Source organism: Muntiacus reevesi, chromosome 2, assembly GCF_963930625.1.
Source record: "Muntiacus reevesi chromosome 2, mMunRee1.1, whole genome shotgun sequence".
NCBI classification, from domain to species: Eukaryota; Metazoa; Chordata; class Mammalia; order Artiodactyla; family Cervidae; genus Muntiacus; species Muntiacus reevesi.
This window is the reverse complement of record NC_089250.1, coordinates 277,171,097-277,183,472: the sequence shown is the minus strand read 5'-3', so window position 1 is coordinate 277,183,472 and position 12,376 is coordinate 277,171,097. Positions and strand designations below refer to the sequence as shown.

The 12,376-nt window shown below is 56.7% G+C and overlaps 1 protein-coding gene across 2 annotated transcripts; it reads right to left on the bottom strand.

The window, feature by feature from the left end:
- Positions 1-1,645: 1,645 nt before the first annotated feature.
- TNNT1 (troponin T1, slow skeletal type) lies at positions 1,646-12,376 on the bottom strand. 2 transcript variants are annotated; one of them, XM_065926812.1, is made up of 12 exons: positions 12,354-12,376; positions 12,048-12,077; positions 11,799-11,831; positions 10,947-10,968; positions 8,669-8,732; positions 8,190-8,306; positions 7,892-7,969; positions 5,750-5,863; positions 4,981-5,090; positions 2,690-2,780; positions 2,520-2,560; positions 1,646-1,785 (listed from the first exon to the last, which is right to left on the bottom strand). In XM_065926812.1, the coding sequence occupies exons 6-12, from the start codon at positions 8,286-8,288 to the stop codon at positions 1,740-1,742; spliced, it is 579 nt and encodes a 192-aa protein (XP_065782884.1). In that variant the 5' UTR covers positions 8,289-8,306; positions 8,669-8,732; positions 10,947-10,968; positions 11,799-11,831; positions 12,048-12,077; positions 12,354-12,376; the 3' UTR covers positions 1,646-1,739. The 2 variants fall into 2 exon arrangements, with proteins under 2 accessions (XP_065782884.1, XP_065782885.1); XM_065926813.1 differs by lacking the exon at positions 11,799-11,831 and having other exon boundaries at positions 12,354-12,375.

Here is a 12,376-nt window from a genome sequence, read left to right as displayed (position 1 = left end):
CGACAGCTGCCTGCCCATCACTACTGCGTCCTTCCTCAAAAACGAGAAGCCTGCTTTTGTTTGGAGCAGCAAAGCACCCAGGTGGCTCCAGAAGCAGCAGGAGACCTAGTCATCTTTGCAGTCAGGGAGAGCGATAAGATGTAAGTGAGCACGACTGGGGTGGGGGGGAGGAAAGCTGTCCAGGAAAGCTTTGGAAAGCGGTTTGATTCAGCCAAGAGGTGCACCTTTCTGGCTTCTCCTCTTCTCCTGCCTTCCTTCTGGGAAGCAGATGGGATGGCGCAGAGCTCCAGAAATCATCTTGGGACCAGTCTGCGACCTCACAGGGGGAAGCCAAGCAGGAAGGCAGGCGGCACCTCAGTACCTGATGGCAGGCTTGTTGGTTTTTTTAGGTTTATCCACTTTTGGATTTCTATTTTGTTTTTTGTTTTTTTTCTCCAAGAACCATACATAGTGCTTTATTTATTTTTTAGCCATTTTAAAAAACTGAAGTATAGTTAACTTACAATGTTGTGTTAGTTTCAGGTGTAGAGCAAAGTGACCCAATAGGATATATATATATATCCTTTTTCAGATTCTTTTCCCTTGTAGGTTATTAGTTTGTTGTTTTTGGTTTTGGTTTTGGTTTTTTTTGGCTGCGTCGTGTGGCTTTCGGGATCATAGTTCCCCAACCAGGGATTGAACCCAAGCCCCTGGCAGTGGAAGCCCGGAGTCCTAACTACTGGCCTGTAACTACTACAATGCATTGAGCAGAGTTCCCTGTGCTCTATAGCGGGTCCTTGTTCATTATCTATTTTATATCTATTAATAGTAATGTGATCAGAGGGGTGTTGTTTACAAGGTTGTAATGCCAGAACACTCTATCACCCCCGGAAGAAGCACCGTTCCTTTTAGCCATTACCCTCCCCCACCCCTTTCTTCCCCTGCGTCCCTGGAGACCACCTCTACTCCCTGCCTCTGTGGCTTTGCCTTCTAGAAATTTCGCGGCAACGGGATCTCGCAATGTGTGGCCATCTGCATCTGGCTGCCTTCATTCTGATTGGCAGACTCATCTACACTGAGCCTGTGTCAGAGCCTCATTCGTCCTTACAGCTGAATAGTATTCCCTCGCATCCGTTCACCGGTGGATGGACGTTTGGGCTGTTTTCACCTCTTGGGGATCCTGAGCTATGCTGCTGCTGAGATTCCTGTAGGCGTGTTCGTGAGAATACATCTTTTCCGTTCTCTTGGGGCAGAATTGCTAGGGCCTATGGCTCAGAGGTAAAGATTCCACCTAGCAATGCAGGAGACGCGGGTTTGATCCCCGGGTCGGGAAGATCCCCTGGAGAAGGAAATGGCAACCCACCCCAGTGTTCTCGCCTGGAGAATCCCATGGACAGAGGAGCCTGGCGGGCTATGGTCCACGGGGTCGCAAAGACTCGGACACAACTGAGCAACTAAACAGCAAATGGTGATGCTGTGGCTCACTGAAGACCTGCCAGACGCCTTTCCAGAGCGCTCGCACCGTTTCACACGGCCACCAGCTGTGGGTGAGGGGTCAGCCTTACACAAGGTCCCCAGGGTTGTTGAGAGGATTCCCCCAGCAGCTGTGAGCTGGTGGCCTCCCCAAGGCCAGCTGCGCGTTCATAACAACACAGAACTCGAGCACTCGCGGCAGGGGGAGCATTTATTTCAAGCCCCAAATGGACGCACACGCCAAGGGCTCCCAGGTGCGAGGCGGCGGGGGCGCTGTGCCCAGCTCCTCACTTCCAGCGGCCTCCGACGCGGCCCTTCCCGGCCCCCTTCCGGCTGGAGGAGGAGGAGGAGGGGTGTCAGGAAGGAGCGCCTCCCCACCCGCCTCTGAGATGGGCCCCGCCCTCCCCGCCACTGCCTGCTCGTGGGGGTTCGCTGCCTGGGGTGGCGCGATTAGCGGTCTCCGGCCCACCGACAGGCGGGAGGTGATATCCCTGGGCCGGCTCAGGATGTTCACGTGGGCACTGATAAATGGTTATGGATACAGAGCTGGGGGCAGGAAGGGGAGAGTGACCGAGAGATGGCCGGGGGGAAGAGAAAGACGGAGGCTGAGACGAGAGATGGAGAGAAGGAGGGAAGGGGAGTGGGAGACAGCAAGAAACACAGCAAAAGCCGCGCTTCTCGACGTCAGCACCAGTGGCATTTGGAGGCCGTCCTGAGCATCCCAGGACACTGAACAGGAGCCCTGAGCTCCACCCAGCAGGGGCCACTAGGACCCCCTCCCCAGACGTGTTCTGCACATCACCTGATGTCCTCTGGGTCGGGTAGGGGGGGAGGTCACCACCCACCACCCGGAGGACCAGTGATTTAGAGGGACACAGAAAGGGGGATTGAGACCCCAGAAGAGAACCGGAGATGGAGAGAAAAGGACAGGTTACGAGAACGTTCCAGAGAAAGAGGGATGGAGACAGAGCCCCCAAGAAAGGGTGGTCGGGGCTGAAACGGAGTCGGGGCAGCAGAAGAGAGAGTCAGAGGGAGGGGTGTGGGGCCCAGGCTCCTTTCACACTTACAACTTCTGGGCGTGGCTGATGCGGTTGTACAGGACGTTGATCTGCGGAGACCGGAGGGAGGTGTTGGCAGAGCTAGAGGGAGAGGCGCCCCCTGCCCCGACCCAACCCAAGCCAGACCCCCAGCCTCCAGCCCCCAGCCCGGCCCAGCCTCTAGCAAACACGGGTGTCACCTCATATTTCTGCTGCTTCAGCTTCGCCATCAGGTCAAACTTCTCTGACTCCAGTTGGTGGATCCAGTCCGACAGTTCCTGGGCCTTCTCCCTGGCAGAGCAGAAGGACCCTCAGGGAAGGGAGTCAGGCCGGGCCCAGGCCCAGAGGGGCTGAGGGAACCCTTTGAGTTCGGCTTTGCTGGTGCCGTTGTGTTAATAATTTGGGGCCCTTCTGTTACGATACAAAGCGAATTACAGCAAGGGGTCTTTAAATCTCTGCCCCGGTCCTGGAGTCAGAAAGCCTAGGTTCAAACACCAGCTCTGGCATTCTCTGGCTTGTGACTATGGCCAAGTGACTGCCCCGAGGATCCTGTTTCCCTCTCCAGAAAAATGCAGAAAGAAAATGGTGAAGAAGTTATGGGTTTTCCCCTCCATATCCCTTCTCCCTTTCTTCCTTAGAACTTTTTGCAGTAGGCTCCGTTACCCCTCTCCCCAATCTCCCTTGCAGGTAGGGTGACCAGTGGGATGAAAGTAGGTCATTGAATGGAGCTTCCAGGTAAGGCTTTGTGGGTCTTGCCTTGCAATTTCTTTCTGCTGCTTGGATGTGCTGGCTGGAGCACCAGCAGCCACATTTGACCATGAGGTGATTTGGACGATGGAAATGTTGGAGTAAAAGTAGTGGAGCAGAAAAATAGGAGTCTGAGTCTTTAATCGTTTTGTAGAATTGCCATACCAGCTGTGGACTACAGATTCCTTCTATGTAAGGAAACAAACCTCTATGTTTTAGGCTGCTACAGTCGGACCTCAATTATTAGAGACTAAACTTATTCTGAACTGACAAAAAATCTACTGCCTTGAGCCATTAGAGGATGAGAGAACAGGTATAAAATACCTGGCACATAATAAACAGTTGATAAAGCTAGTTGTCACTACTCTTTCAATTCTTACTAGTATTCTATGTTTTCTTTTTCCAGTTAATGGTTTTCTTTTGCCAGCTAATGGTTTTCAAATGCTCTCTCTTCTGTGGTGTATTTTATTTTAAACTTTTATAGACCATCATATGATCTCTATTGAATAACTAAAACTTAAGTAACTTGAAATCCTCCAAAATTATCAGTGGACCCAAACGACGAGCAGACGTGTGGTGTAGGGTGGAGAGAGGAGGAAAAGGAACGTTAGCGACATACTATTTAGTCCAGGCCCTGTGATAATGTTTCCTGGGAGGGAGGGGGCTGGAGCCGACTCTGAATATCCATCCCCCAACTCTGAGCGCAGGGTCCTCACGCTGGGGGGTTGAAATCAGCATCCTGGGAGCTTTCACGCCATGGAAATGAGCAAACGCTAAGATGTGGACTTTTAGCCTCTGGAGATCCCCTTGGGAAGCATTTACCATCATGCCCCTTTGTAAGTACGTGAAGAAGAACACAGACTACCACACCAGACTTCCTGGGCTCCAATCCCCACTCTTGTGCCTGCAAGCTGTGCAACTCTGGAATGGTTCCTTAACCTCTCTGTGCCTTTTTTCGTTTGTTGGGTTTTTTAATGTTCTGGTTTGTTGTCTCTAACAGGGTGATAATAGTATAATGGTATCTCCCTCACGGAGCTGCAAGCCCTCCACACGGGGCTCCTGCTCACTGACCTTTTGCTGCTCCGTGATGTAGACTCATCACAGCCTCCTTTTACCAGTGAGGAAAGCAAGGCTCAGAGGAGGTAACAGCGTGCCTAAGATCACACAGCTTAAGCGGTGGAGCTGGCACTGAGCCCCTGCAAGCGGTCTCAGGTGTTGAGCTCCAAGTCCCCTCACCGCGCCGCCTCTGGGGTGGTGGGTGCTTCTGACTTTAAGGGCCGTGCCTGGGCCCCTAACACACAGAGGAGGCCCCTGAGGGAAGACCCTCCCCAGCCTTCCCCCTGGGGGCTTATCCTGAGAGGCAGGCTGTGCCCATAGTGAGCTGTGAAGGGAGAGACGGGGGTCCGTCTGGAAGAGATTTGCCTGGGAAATTGTGGCCAGCGTATCTGGCTTTAACTTGGGCAGAAGGTGGAGCCCGTTTGGAATTCCCGAGGGACATCATCAGAACAACATGATCGCCTCAATTTTGGTCAGCCCCGTGCTCTGGTTTCCTGTCATCTCCCAGGCTCTACAGGTCTTGGCACCAAAAATATAGGTCCTGCATCAGTGACCCTCCACAGGGGAGTGGCCCAGAGAGGGGGGGACCCTTGCACAAAGTCACAAAGCGCCGGGGTCTCCGCCCTCTCAGACCCGGGCCAGGGGTCTCCCCATCTGCCTGTCTGACACCCGGGCCCCTCCCGCGTACCGGAGCTGTTCTTCTCCCATGTGGTCGATGTTCAGAGGCTTCTTCCGTTCAGACAGGATCCGCAGTTTCATCTCCCGCCCTGTCTGGCGCTTCCCTCGCTTCTGTTCTGCCTGAGGGTGGGAAGGGGGCACCATGAGGTGGGGGTGGCTCCCCAGTCCCTCCCCCCTCAGACCTGGGGGTCCAGGCCCCCGCCCCTCCTCCCTCAGACCCGGGGGTCTGGACCCCATCCCCTCCTCCCTCAGACCTGGGGTGTCCAGGCCCCCGTCCCTCTGCCCTGAGACCCGGGGGTCCAGGCCCCCGCCCCTTCCCCCTCAGACCTGGGGGGTCCAGACCCCATCCCCTCCTCCCTCAGACCCGGGGGTCCGGACCCCACCCCTCTCCCCTCAGACCCGGGGGTCCAGGCCCCCGCCCCTTCCCCCTCAGACCTGGGGGGTCCAGACCCCATCCCCTCCCCCCTCAGACCCGGGGGTCCAGACCCCATCCCCTCCCCCCCTCAGACCCGGGGGTCCAGACCCCATCCCCTCCCCCCCTCAGACCCGGGGGTCCAGACCTCATCCCCTCCCCCCTCAGACCTGGGAGTCAAGACCCCATCCCCTCCTCCCTCAGATCCGGGGGTCCAGGCCCCCGCTCCTCTGCCCTCAGACCCGGGGGTCCAGGCCCCTGGCTTCTCCTCCCTCAGACCCGGGGGTCCAGGCCCCATCCCCTCCTCCTCAGACCTCAGTTGCCTCCCTGGGAGCCCAGACCTCAGACCCCAGCAGGCTGAACTCACCTTGACCAGGTAACCCCCAAAATGGGCGCCCATGTTGGACAGAACCTTCTTCTTCTTGGCGTCGTCCTCAGCCCGCTTCTTGGCCTCCTCCTCTTCCTTCCGCATCTTCTCCTCCTGTGGGAAGAACAGGGTTCACCCCTGGGCCTCCCCCAGCCCCCTGGACTGAGTCAGGAGGGCGCCTGAGGGGGGCGTGGGGGAGGCCGATTCTGCCCTGGGTGAATCAGGGTCAATCAGACTCAAGCGTGAGAAAGTGAGTGTGAGCCGCTTCAGTCGTGTCCGACTCTCTGCGACCCCGTGAACTGTAGCCCTCCAGGCTCCTCTGTCCGTGGGATTCTCCAGGCAAGAACACTGGATGGGTTGCCATTCTCTTCTCCAGGGGATCTTCCCGACCCAGGGATCGAACCCCAGCCTCCCGCATTGTAGGTAGATTCTTTACCATCTGAGCCGCCAGGGAAGCTCACGAGAGGCAAGGTCAATATCAGAATAGACAAGGATGCAGATACTTCCTCCTGGCCCTTCCAGGCCTGGGTGTGTGACCACCGGCCAGTCCTTCGTCCTCTCTGAGCCTTAATATGCTGCCCCCACCCCCAGGAGAACTGAAGCTGGGTGGGAGGGATATGCTTGCTTTTCTCTGCGTGCTCCAGCCTGCAATGGCCAGTGGCGATCTGCTGTTATGACCTCTGTGTAGGTACCTGCTCTCTGAAACTTACTCTCCTCTAGTATCACGAGAGAATGACTTTCCTCAGAGGGACAAAGAGGGTAACTGGTCATGGGAGTTGGGGCGGGGGCAGAGTCAAGAGGCTCTTGGCTTTGAGCCTGAGGAAGGGGCTCCAGAAAGCCTTCACTGAGGCGTGACTACATCCGGAACGTCTGTGTTGTGTGTTCCAGAATTAGATGTTCACCCCGACCAAAGCCCACTCCCCACTGGAGGGGCAGGCAAGGTGGGCATGATGGTGCAGGCCTTGCCCATAATTCCCCACCTGAATGCACTTCCTCTCACTGCTGTAATCTGCAAACATAGTGGCTTAAAGCAATGCCAGTTTATCATCTTGTATTTCTGCAGGTCGGGAGTCTGCAGCAGGTCTCCAGGGCTACGTCAAGGGGCACACAGCCTCCTTCTGGAGGCGTGAGTGGAGAGTCACCCCCTTCCCTTTTCCAGCTTCTCAGGGCTGCCTGCATCCCTTGACTCAGGTCCCCTTCCTCCATCTGCAAAGGTCCCCGTGTAAGGACCTTGTGATAATGCTGGGCTCACCCAGAAAATCCAGGAGGATCTCGCCATCTCTGGATCCTTAATGTAATCAACTCTGCAAAGTCCCTTTCCTCGGGTAGGGTCCCACAGTCATAGTCTCTGGGAATCCAGAAGCAGACATCTTTGGGAGACCAGTCCTTTGTCTACCACACCACCCAATTCCTGTTCTTTAAAAATGGTTTGGGGGGGGGGGAATGGTTTGAGGGATTTCCCTGGTGGTCCAGTGGTTAAGAATCTGCACTTTCACTGCAGGAGGCACGGGTTCGACCCCTGGAACTAAGATCCCACATGCTGCGAGGTGCGGCCAAAAAAAAAAAAAATGAATTGAGTGAGTCATGCCTGATTCAAGTCAGGTCATGTTTCCAAGGCCAAAAGCAATGGGAGAGTTCTACTCACTCTCTCCCAACCAGCCAGTGGTTCATTCCACAATGGCAGGTAAACAATCTGAAAACATCCTAGGATTTGTGCCAGAGACAAAGAGGAGTTTAAGCCAGACCTGCAGCTGGACGTTGGTCACTCCTGCCTAAGACTGACAGGATTTTCAGGGCTCAGGATTTTCAGGGCTCAGACCAGGAACATGCTAGGCACCCTCCTGGACACATTTTCTACATAAATATAGGCCAAAGGATGGACAGAGAAAAGTTGGGTCTTTGTGATAGTATTTAAGTCCCTTGATCCAGCCATGCCTGAAGCAGATACTGCCTTAGGCAATTTAGTTATATGAGTCAATAAAACTCTCTTTTCGCTAAATTCAGTTGGGGTTGGGGTTTCCCTCCCTTCCAACAGCAAGATCCATGGATAATACGCATGTGGACTTTCTTGGGGTCACAGAGATCATGAATGGAAAACCGTTCCCGGGAGGAGGGGAGGCAGGGAGGAGGGGAGGCACCCACCGCCAGCTTGGCCTGACGCTCTCGCTCCTTCTCGGTTCTGAAGCGCTGTTGCTCGGCTCTCTCGGCCCGGCGCCGCTCCTGGAGGAGACAGAGGGCTGAGCGGGTGCAGGGACCACCACGCACCCCCTTATCCCTTCCCAAGTCAGGTCAGGAGTGGAGACGAGCATCAACTTCGGTGCGATCCGGAAAGTTTCAGCCTTGGGTCTGCACTGGATGGCGACCGTGCTGCGTATATCCCAGGACCCAGAGGCTGGGAGGCGAGGGGCGAACTGGGGCAACCGCACCGCCCTCCACTCACGATGCGCTCTTTCAGCGCCACCAGCTCCTCTTCCTCTTTCTTCCGCTGCTCAAAGTGGACGTCGATGAGCGTCTGCAGCTCCAGCAGGTCCTTTTCCATGCGCTTCCGGTGGATGTCCTGGGGGGACGGAGGGCGGGAGCCTGGTCATCCCCAGGGGGTACCCCGAGAAGGCGCCAGCCCCTCAGCACCTCTGAAGCGTCACGAGGGGCACCCCTTGACCGCAAGAGTTGGTGGGTTGACCGTCCGCTGGGACAGACGGCTGCCGTGCGCTCGATGTCCAGCAGATGGCAGCGAACACCGGGCTCTGACCCTAGGGGGCCGCGAGGACGCAATTCCAGGAGAGTAGAAAAGCAAGCACACAAAAGGAAAAAGACAAAAAAAAAAAAAAGGAAAGAAGAAGAAGAAGGGAGGGGCGCCGCTTCCTAATTCTCGCCCTAAGGGCTAGCGGCCCCGCCCGGGATGGGGCGTCCGTTACTTACATCGAAGTCCACACGCTCCCCCTCTGGGATCTTCGGCGGGATCAGAGGAGGTACCACGGGACGGCTGCGAGAACAGAAGAGGAGAAACGCTGAGTGCCCTGACCTTCCCGCGGGGCAGCATCAGCCTCACGTGGGTCCTGAGCGCCTGCGGTGCGGCCGGTCCGCGTCGGACGGGCTGCGGTGAGATGCAGGCCCTGATTCCACAGACTCGATGGAACCAAAGAATGTAAAATGTTTCACTAAGGACGTTAATATGGCCTAGTGTCCCAACGATGCGATTTCGGGTACAACGGGTTGAGTAAAATATGCTATTGGGATTCATTTTACCCATTTTACTCTTTTTAAATGCAGCTAGCAAAAAAAATAATAATAATTCAGTTACATATGTGGCTTGCATTGTATTTGTATTGGGTGGTGCAGCTATGAGGGGCTGCCCTTGATTTCCAGCCCTAGGGTCCTCCCATTTCTTAGAATTTTCTTTCTTTATTAATTTTTTAAATTTATTTTTTTAGCTGCATGGTGCAGCATGTGGGTCAATTCCCTGCTCAAGATTTGAACCCAAGCCCCCTGCACTGGGAGGGCAGAATCTTAACCCTCAGACCACCAGGGAAATGCCCTCTTCTTTGATTTCTGAGACAGCGCCTCCTCCTGACTCGCTTCCTATTTCTCTGCCTGTCCCATCTCTGTCCTCTTGTCCCCTGGTGGGAGTTTTGCCCTTTGATTCATTCGATTCATTCATAGGTCAGTCATTCATTCCTGTGACTTCAATTGTCATCATTTACTGAGGATTCGCCTCTGTCTCGAGGAGACTCTCAAACCTCAGACACCAGTGAACAGATGCCTCCTGAACATTTCCCGTCTTTGCACAAACCCTGCCCCAACTGAGCTCCTTAACCTGGGGTTCTTGGGACTTCCCTGGAAGCCCGGTGCTTAAGACCCTGTGCTCCCACTGCAGGAGGTGTGGGTTCCATCCCTGGTCTCAGAGTCAAGAGCCCACATGTCATGTGCCATGGCAGAACAACACCGAACCCTGGGGGTCTCTCAGTTGGTAGACCCTTTCTACCCTCAGCCCTCTGCCCCAGCTTAGGCCTCACCTCGCCCCTCAGTTCCCTGGCCGTGTCATGCACCCCAATGCCCCCGGGCATTTGCACATGCTGTTTGCCCTGCCTGCAATACCCTTCCCTTGATATACCACCCCGCAGCCGCCCCTGGGAACTTCCCTGCCCAAACAAGGCCTCCCTGACGCTAAGGCACACCTGTGCTTTCCTGCCCACCTGACCCTCACCCAGATCAACCCTGTGTCCCCTCTGCTCAAAACCCTCCGCAGGCTCCCCAGTGCCCAGGCCTCTGCAGCCCCATCCCTCTATAGCCACACTGAAATTCACACCCTGTCCGCACAGGCCCCAAGGATTCCCACTTCTTACGCTCAAATTGCTGCCTCCTTGCACCTCTAAGCTTTGGGTTTGTTTTGTTTGTGTTAGTTTTTAGCTGCACTTTACAGTATGTGGGATCTTAGTTCCCCAAGCAGGGATCAAACCCACACTCACTGCATTGGGAGCGTAGTCTTCAAACCACTGGACTGCCAGGGAAATCCTGCACTGCCAAGCTTTGGTCCCTATATTACACCCTCCAGGGCTCCTCAATCCCCTCCAAGCTCTATGACTCCAGCGGTCTGCCTAGTTTGGATCCTCCTGAGTTTGTATCTGCCCCTGAAACACTGGACTTTGCACACACCACTCGCTTCCTCATCTACCATCTCCCTTATACCTCCTTCAGCTAGCAAACGCCTTGTCTCTGCAGCATCACCTCCCCTGGGATTCCTTGATTGCCTAGGGCAGAGATGGTCCCCTCCTCTGTGCTACCATGGGCTTCCCTGGGTGGCTCAGCGGTAAAGGATCCACCTGCCAATGCAAGAGATGTAGGAGATGCGAATTCGACCCCTGGATCTGAAAGATCCCCTGGAGGAGGGCATGGCAACCCACTCCAGTATTCTTGCCTGGAATAATCCCATGGACAGAGGAGCCTGGTGGGCTATAGTCCATGGAATCGCAAAGAGCAATCAAACAACTGTGCTACAGTCTCTGGATCTGGGTCTACTTTCACCAACAGGGCAGGCAGAGTCTGCCTCTCGCCAAACGCCAAAGTGGAAAGTTCCACAGAAATGTTTGCGGAAATCACTGCCCTTTCCTGTGCTTCCGTTTCCCCGCTCTCCTTCTCTGGAGGTGGGGGATATACCTAAGGGGATGTGATGGGGACCCCCACCCTCCTAGGACCTCACCTTGGTTTGGGGCGCTCCTCTTCTGGTGAGGGGGATACAAAGAGATAATTAGCAAGAGTTCGTGGGGGGGTGGACACGACATATCCAAAGGAGCCCCCCCTCCCCGAGCCGTGGTTCCCACCAGCCCACTTCCCTTCTCCTGCAGCTCCAGAGGAGGGGTTGGGAGGTGAAAAAGGATAAGGGAAATCAGGGTGGCCTTTAGGAGGGAGAGGGTCACACGCATCAGATATACATTCAGAACTGGTGTGGGGGGTCCCCCTCCCCCATCGCTGGGAACCCAGGTGTCCAAACCTCCAGACCATAAGGAGACAAAACAAAAGCAACCCCCGGCCCGGCCCCTCGTCCTACACACCCAGAGCTCCTACCCCCCTCCATCGAGGCCTAGCAGTGCAGGGAGGCCCCCAGCCCTCTTCGCTCGGTGACCTAAGGGTCGTGTCCTCGGCCCCCTCGCCCGCCAGAGACACAGGAATCCAGATGCCCCTCCACCCATCGCTAGCCCCTACGGCAACCCAGGCCCCAACCTTTGAATGTATATGAAGGAGAAAAGTAAGGGACAGGCGAAGACGAGAGGGAGGGAGGGGTGCCTCTCCGCAAACACCCAACCCTTCTGTGCGTGTCCCTCCAATCTGGGGAAGAAGGCTTGGGTGTCGGTCCCTTTAAGACGGAAGGGAACGGGTTAAAGCCTCCGCGAGGCTGGTTCCCTTCGCGGCCAGCAGAGGGCGCGAGCGCGCTCCGGGCTTAAAGGGCCGGGCCGGGCCGGGCGCGGGTTGCGGGGCGCGGAGCGGGTCCTCGCGGAGGTCGGGGCCCCGAGGCCCCGGGATCGCTCTCCGGAAGCGAAGCAGCCGCGGTTACCTCGCTCTGCCGCCGGCTCCGGCTCCTCGGGGGCTGGGAGGGGGCGCAGGAGAAGCGAGGGCGTGGGGGGCCGGGGAGGGGAGCGGCCGCGCGCGGACGCGGGGGGCGGGGAGGGGAGAGAGGGGAGAGGCTGTTAGAGGAGCTGAGGCTGAGCCCGCCCGGCCGCCCGCGCCCCGGCCGAGCGTCCCCGCCCCCGCCCCGGCCCCGGCCCTGCGGTCCGGCTCCGGCCTGCGGAGTGCGGCGCCTCACCTTCCTCCTCCTCCTCGGCGGCCTCCTCTTCTGCAAGGGGTGGGGGACAGAGGGCGCGGCGTTAGGGGCCCCGGGGAGGCGTGGGGGCCGCCAGATGGGGGCCCAGGGAGAACCGCGGTCGGGTCGAGTCCGATCCGAGACCGACAGGGGGGCACCTCGGGGCCTCCGCGGCAAATGGACCCGAGAACGCTTCCCACGCACGGGCTGTGCGAACCAGGAGCGCGGGCGTCGGGCGGGGTGGGCTAAGATGCCCAAAGGCGCCCCCAACCCCACCCCACCCCCAAGGTCAGCACGCGCCCCACTCACCTTCAGGCTGCTCCCTGAGGACC

Excerpts from the sequence above, each read along its gene's own strand:
- TNNT1 (XM_065926812.1), bottom strand. The coding sequence starts at position 8,288 with ATGGAAAAGGACCTGCTGGAGCTGCAGACGCTCATCGACGTCCACTTT. Across the intron at positions 7,970-8,189 it reads TGGCGCTGAAAGAGCGCATC|GAGCGGCGCCGGGCCGAGAG; the intron begins GTGAGTGGAGGG and ends TGTCTCCTCCAG. Across the intron at positions 2,561-2,689 it reads TGAAGCAGCAGAAATATGAG|ATCAACGTCCTGTACAACCG; the intron begins GTGACACCCGTG and ends CGGTCTCCGCAG.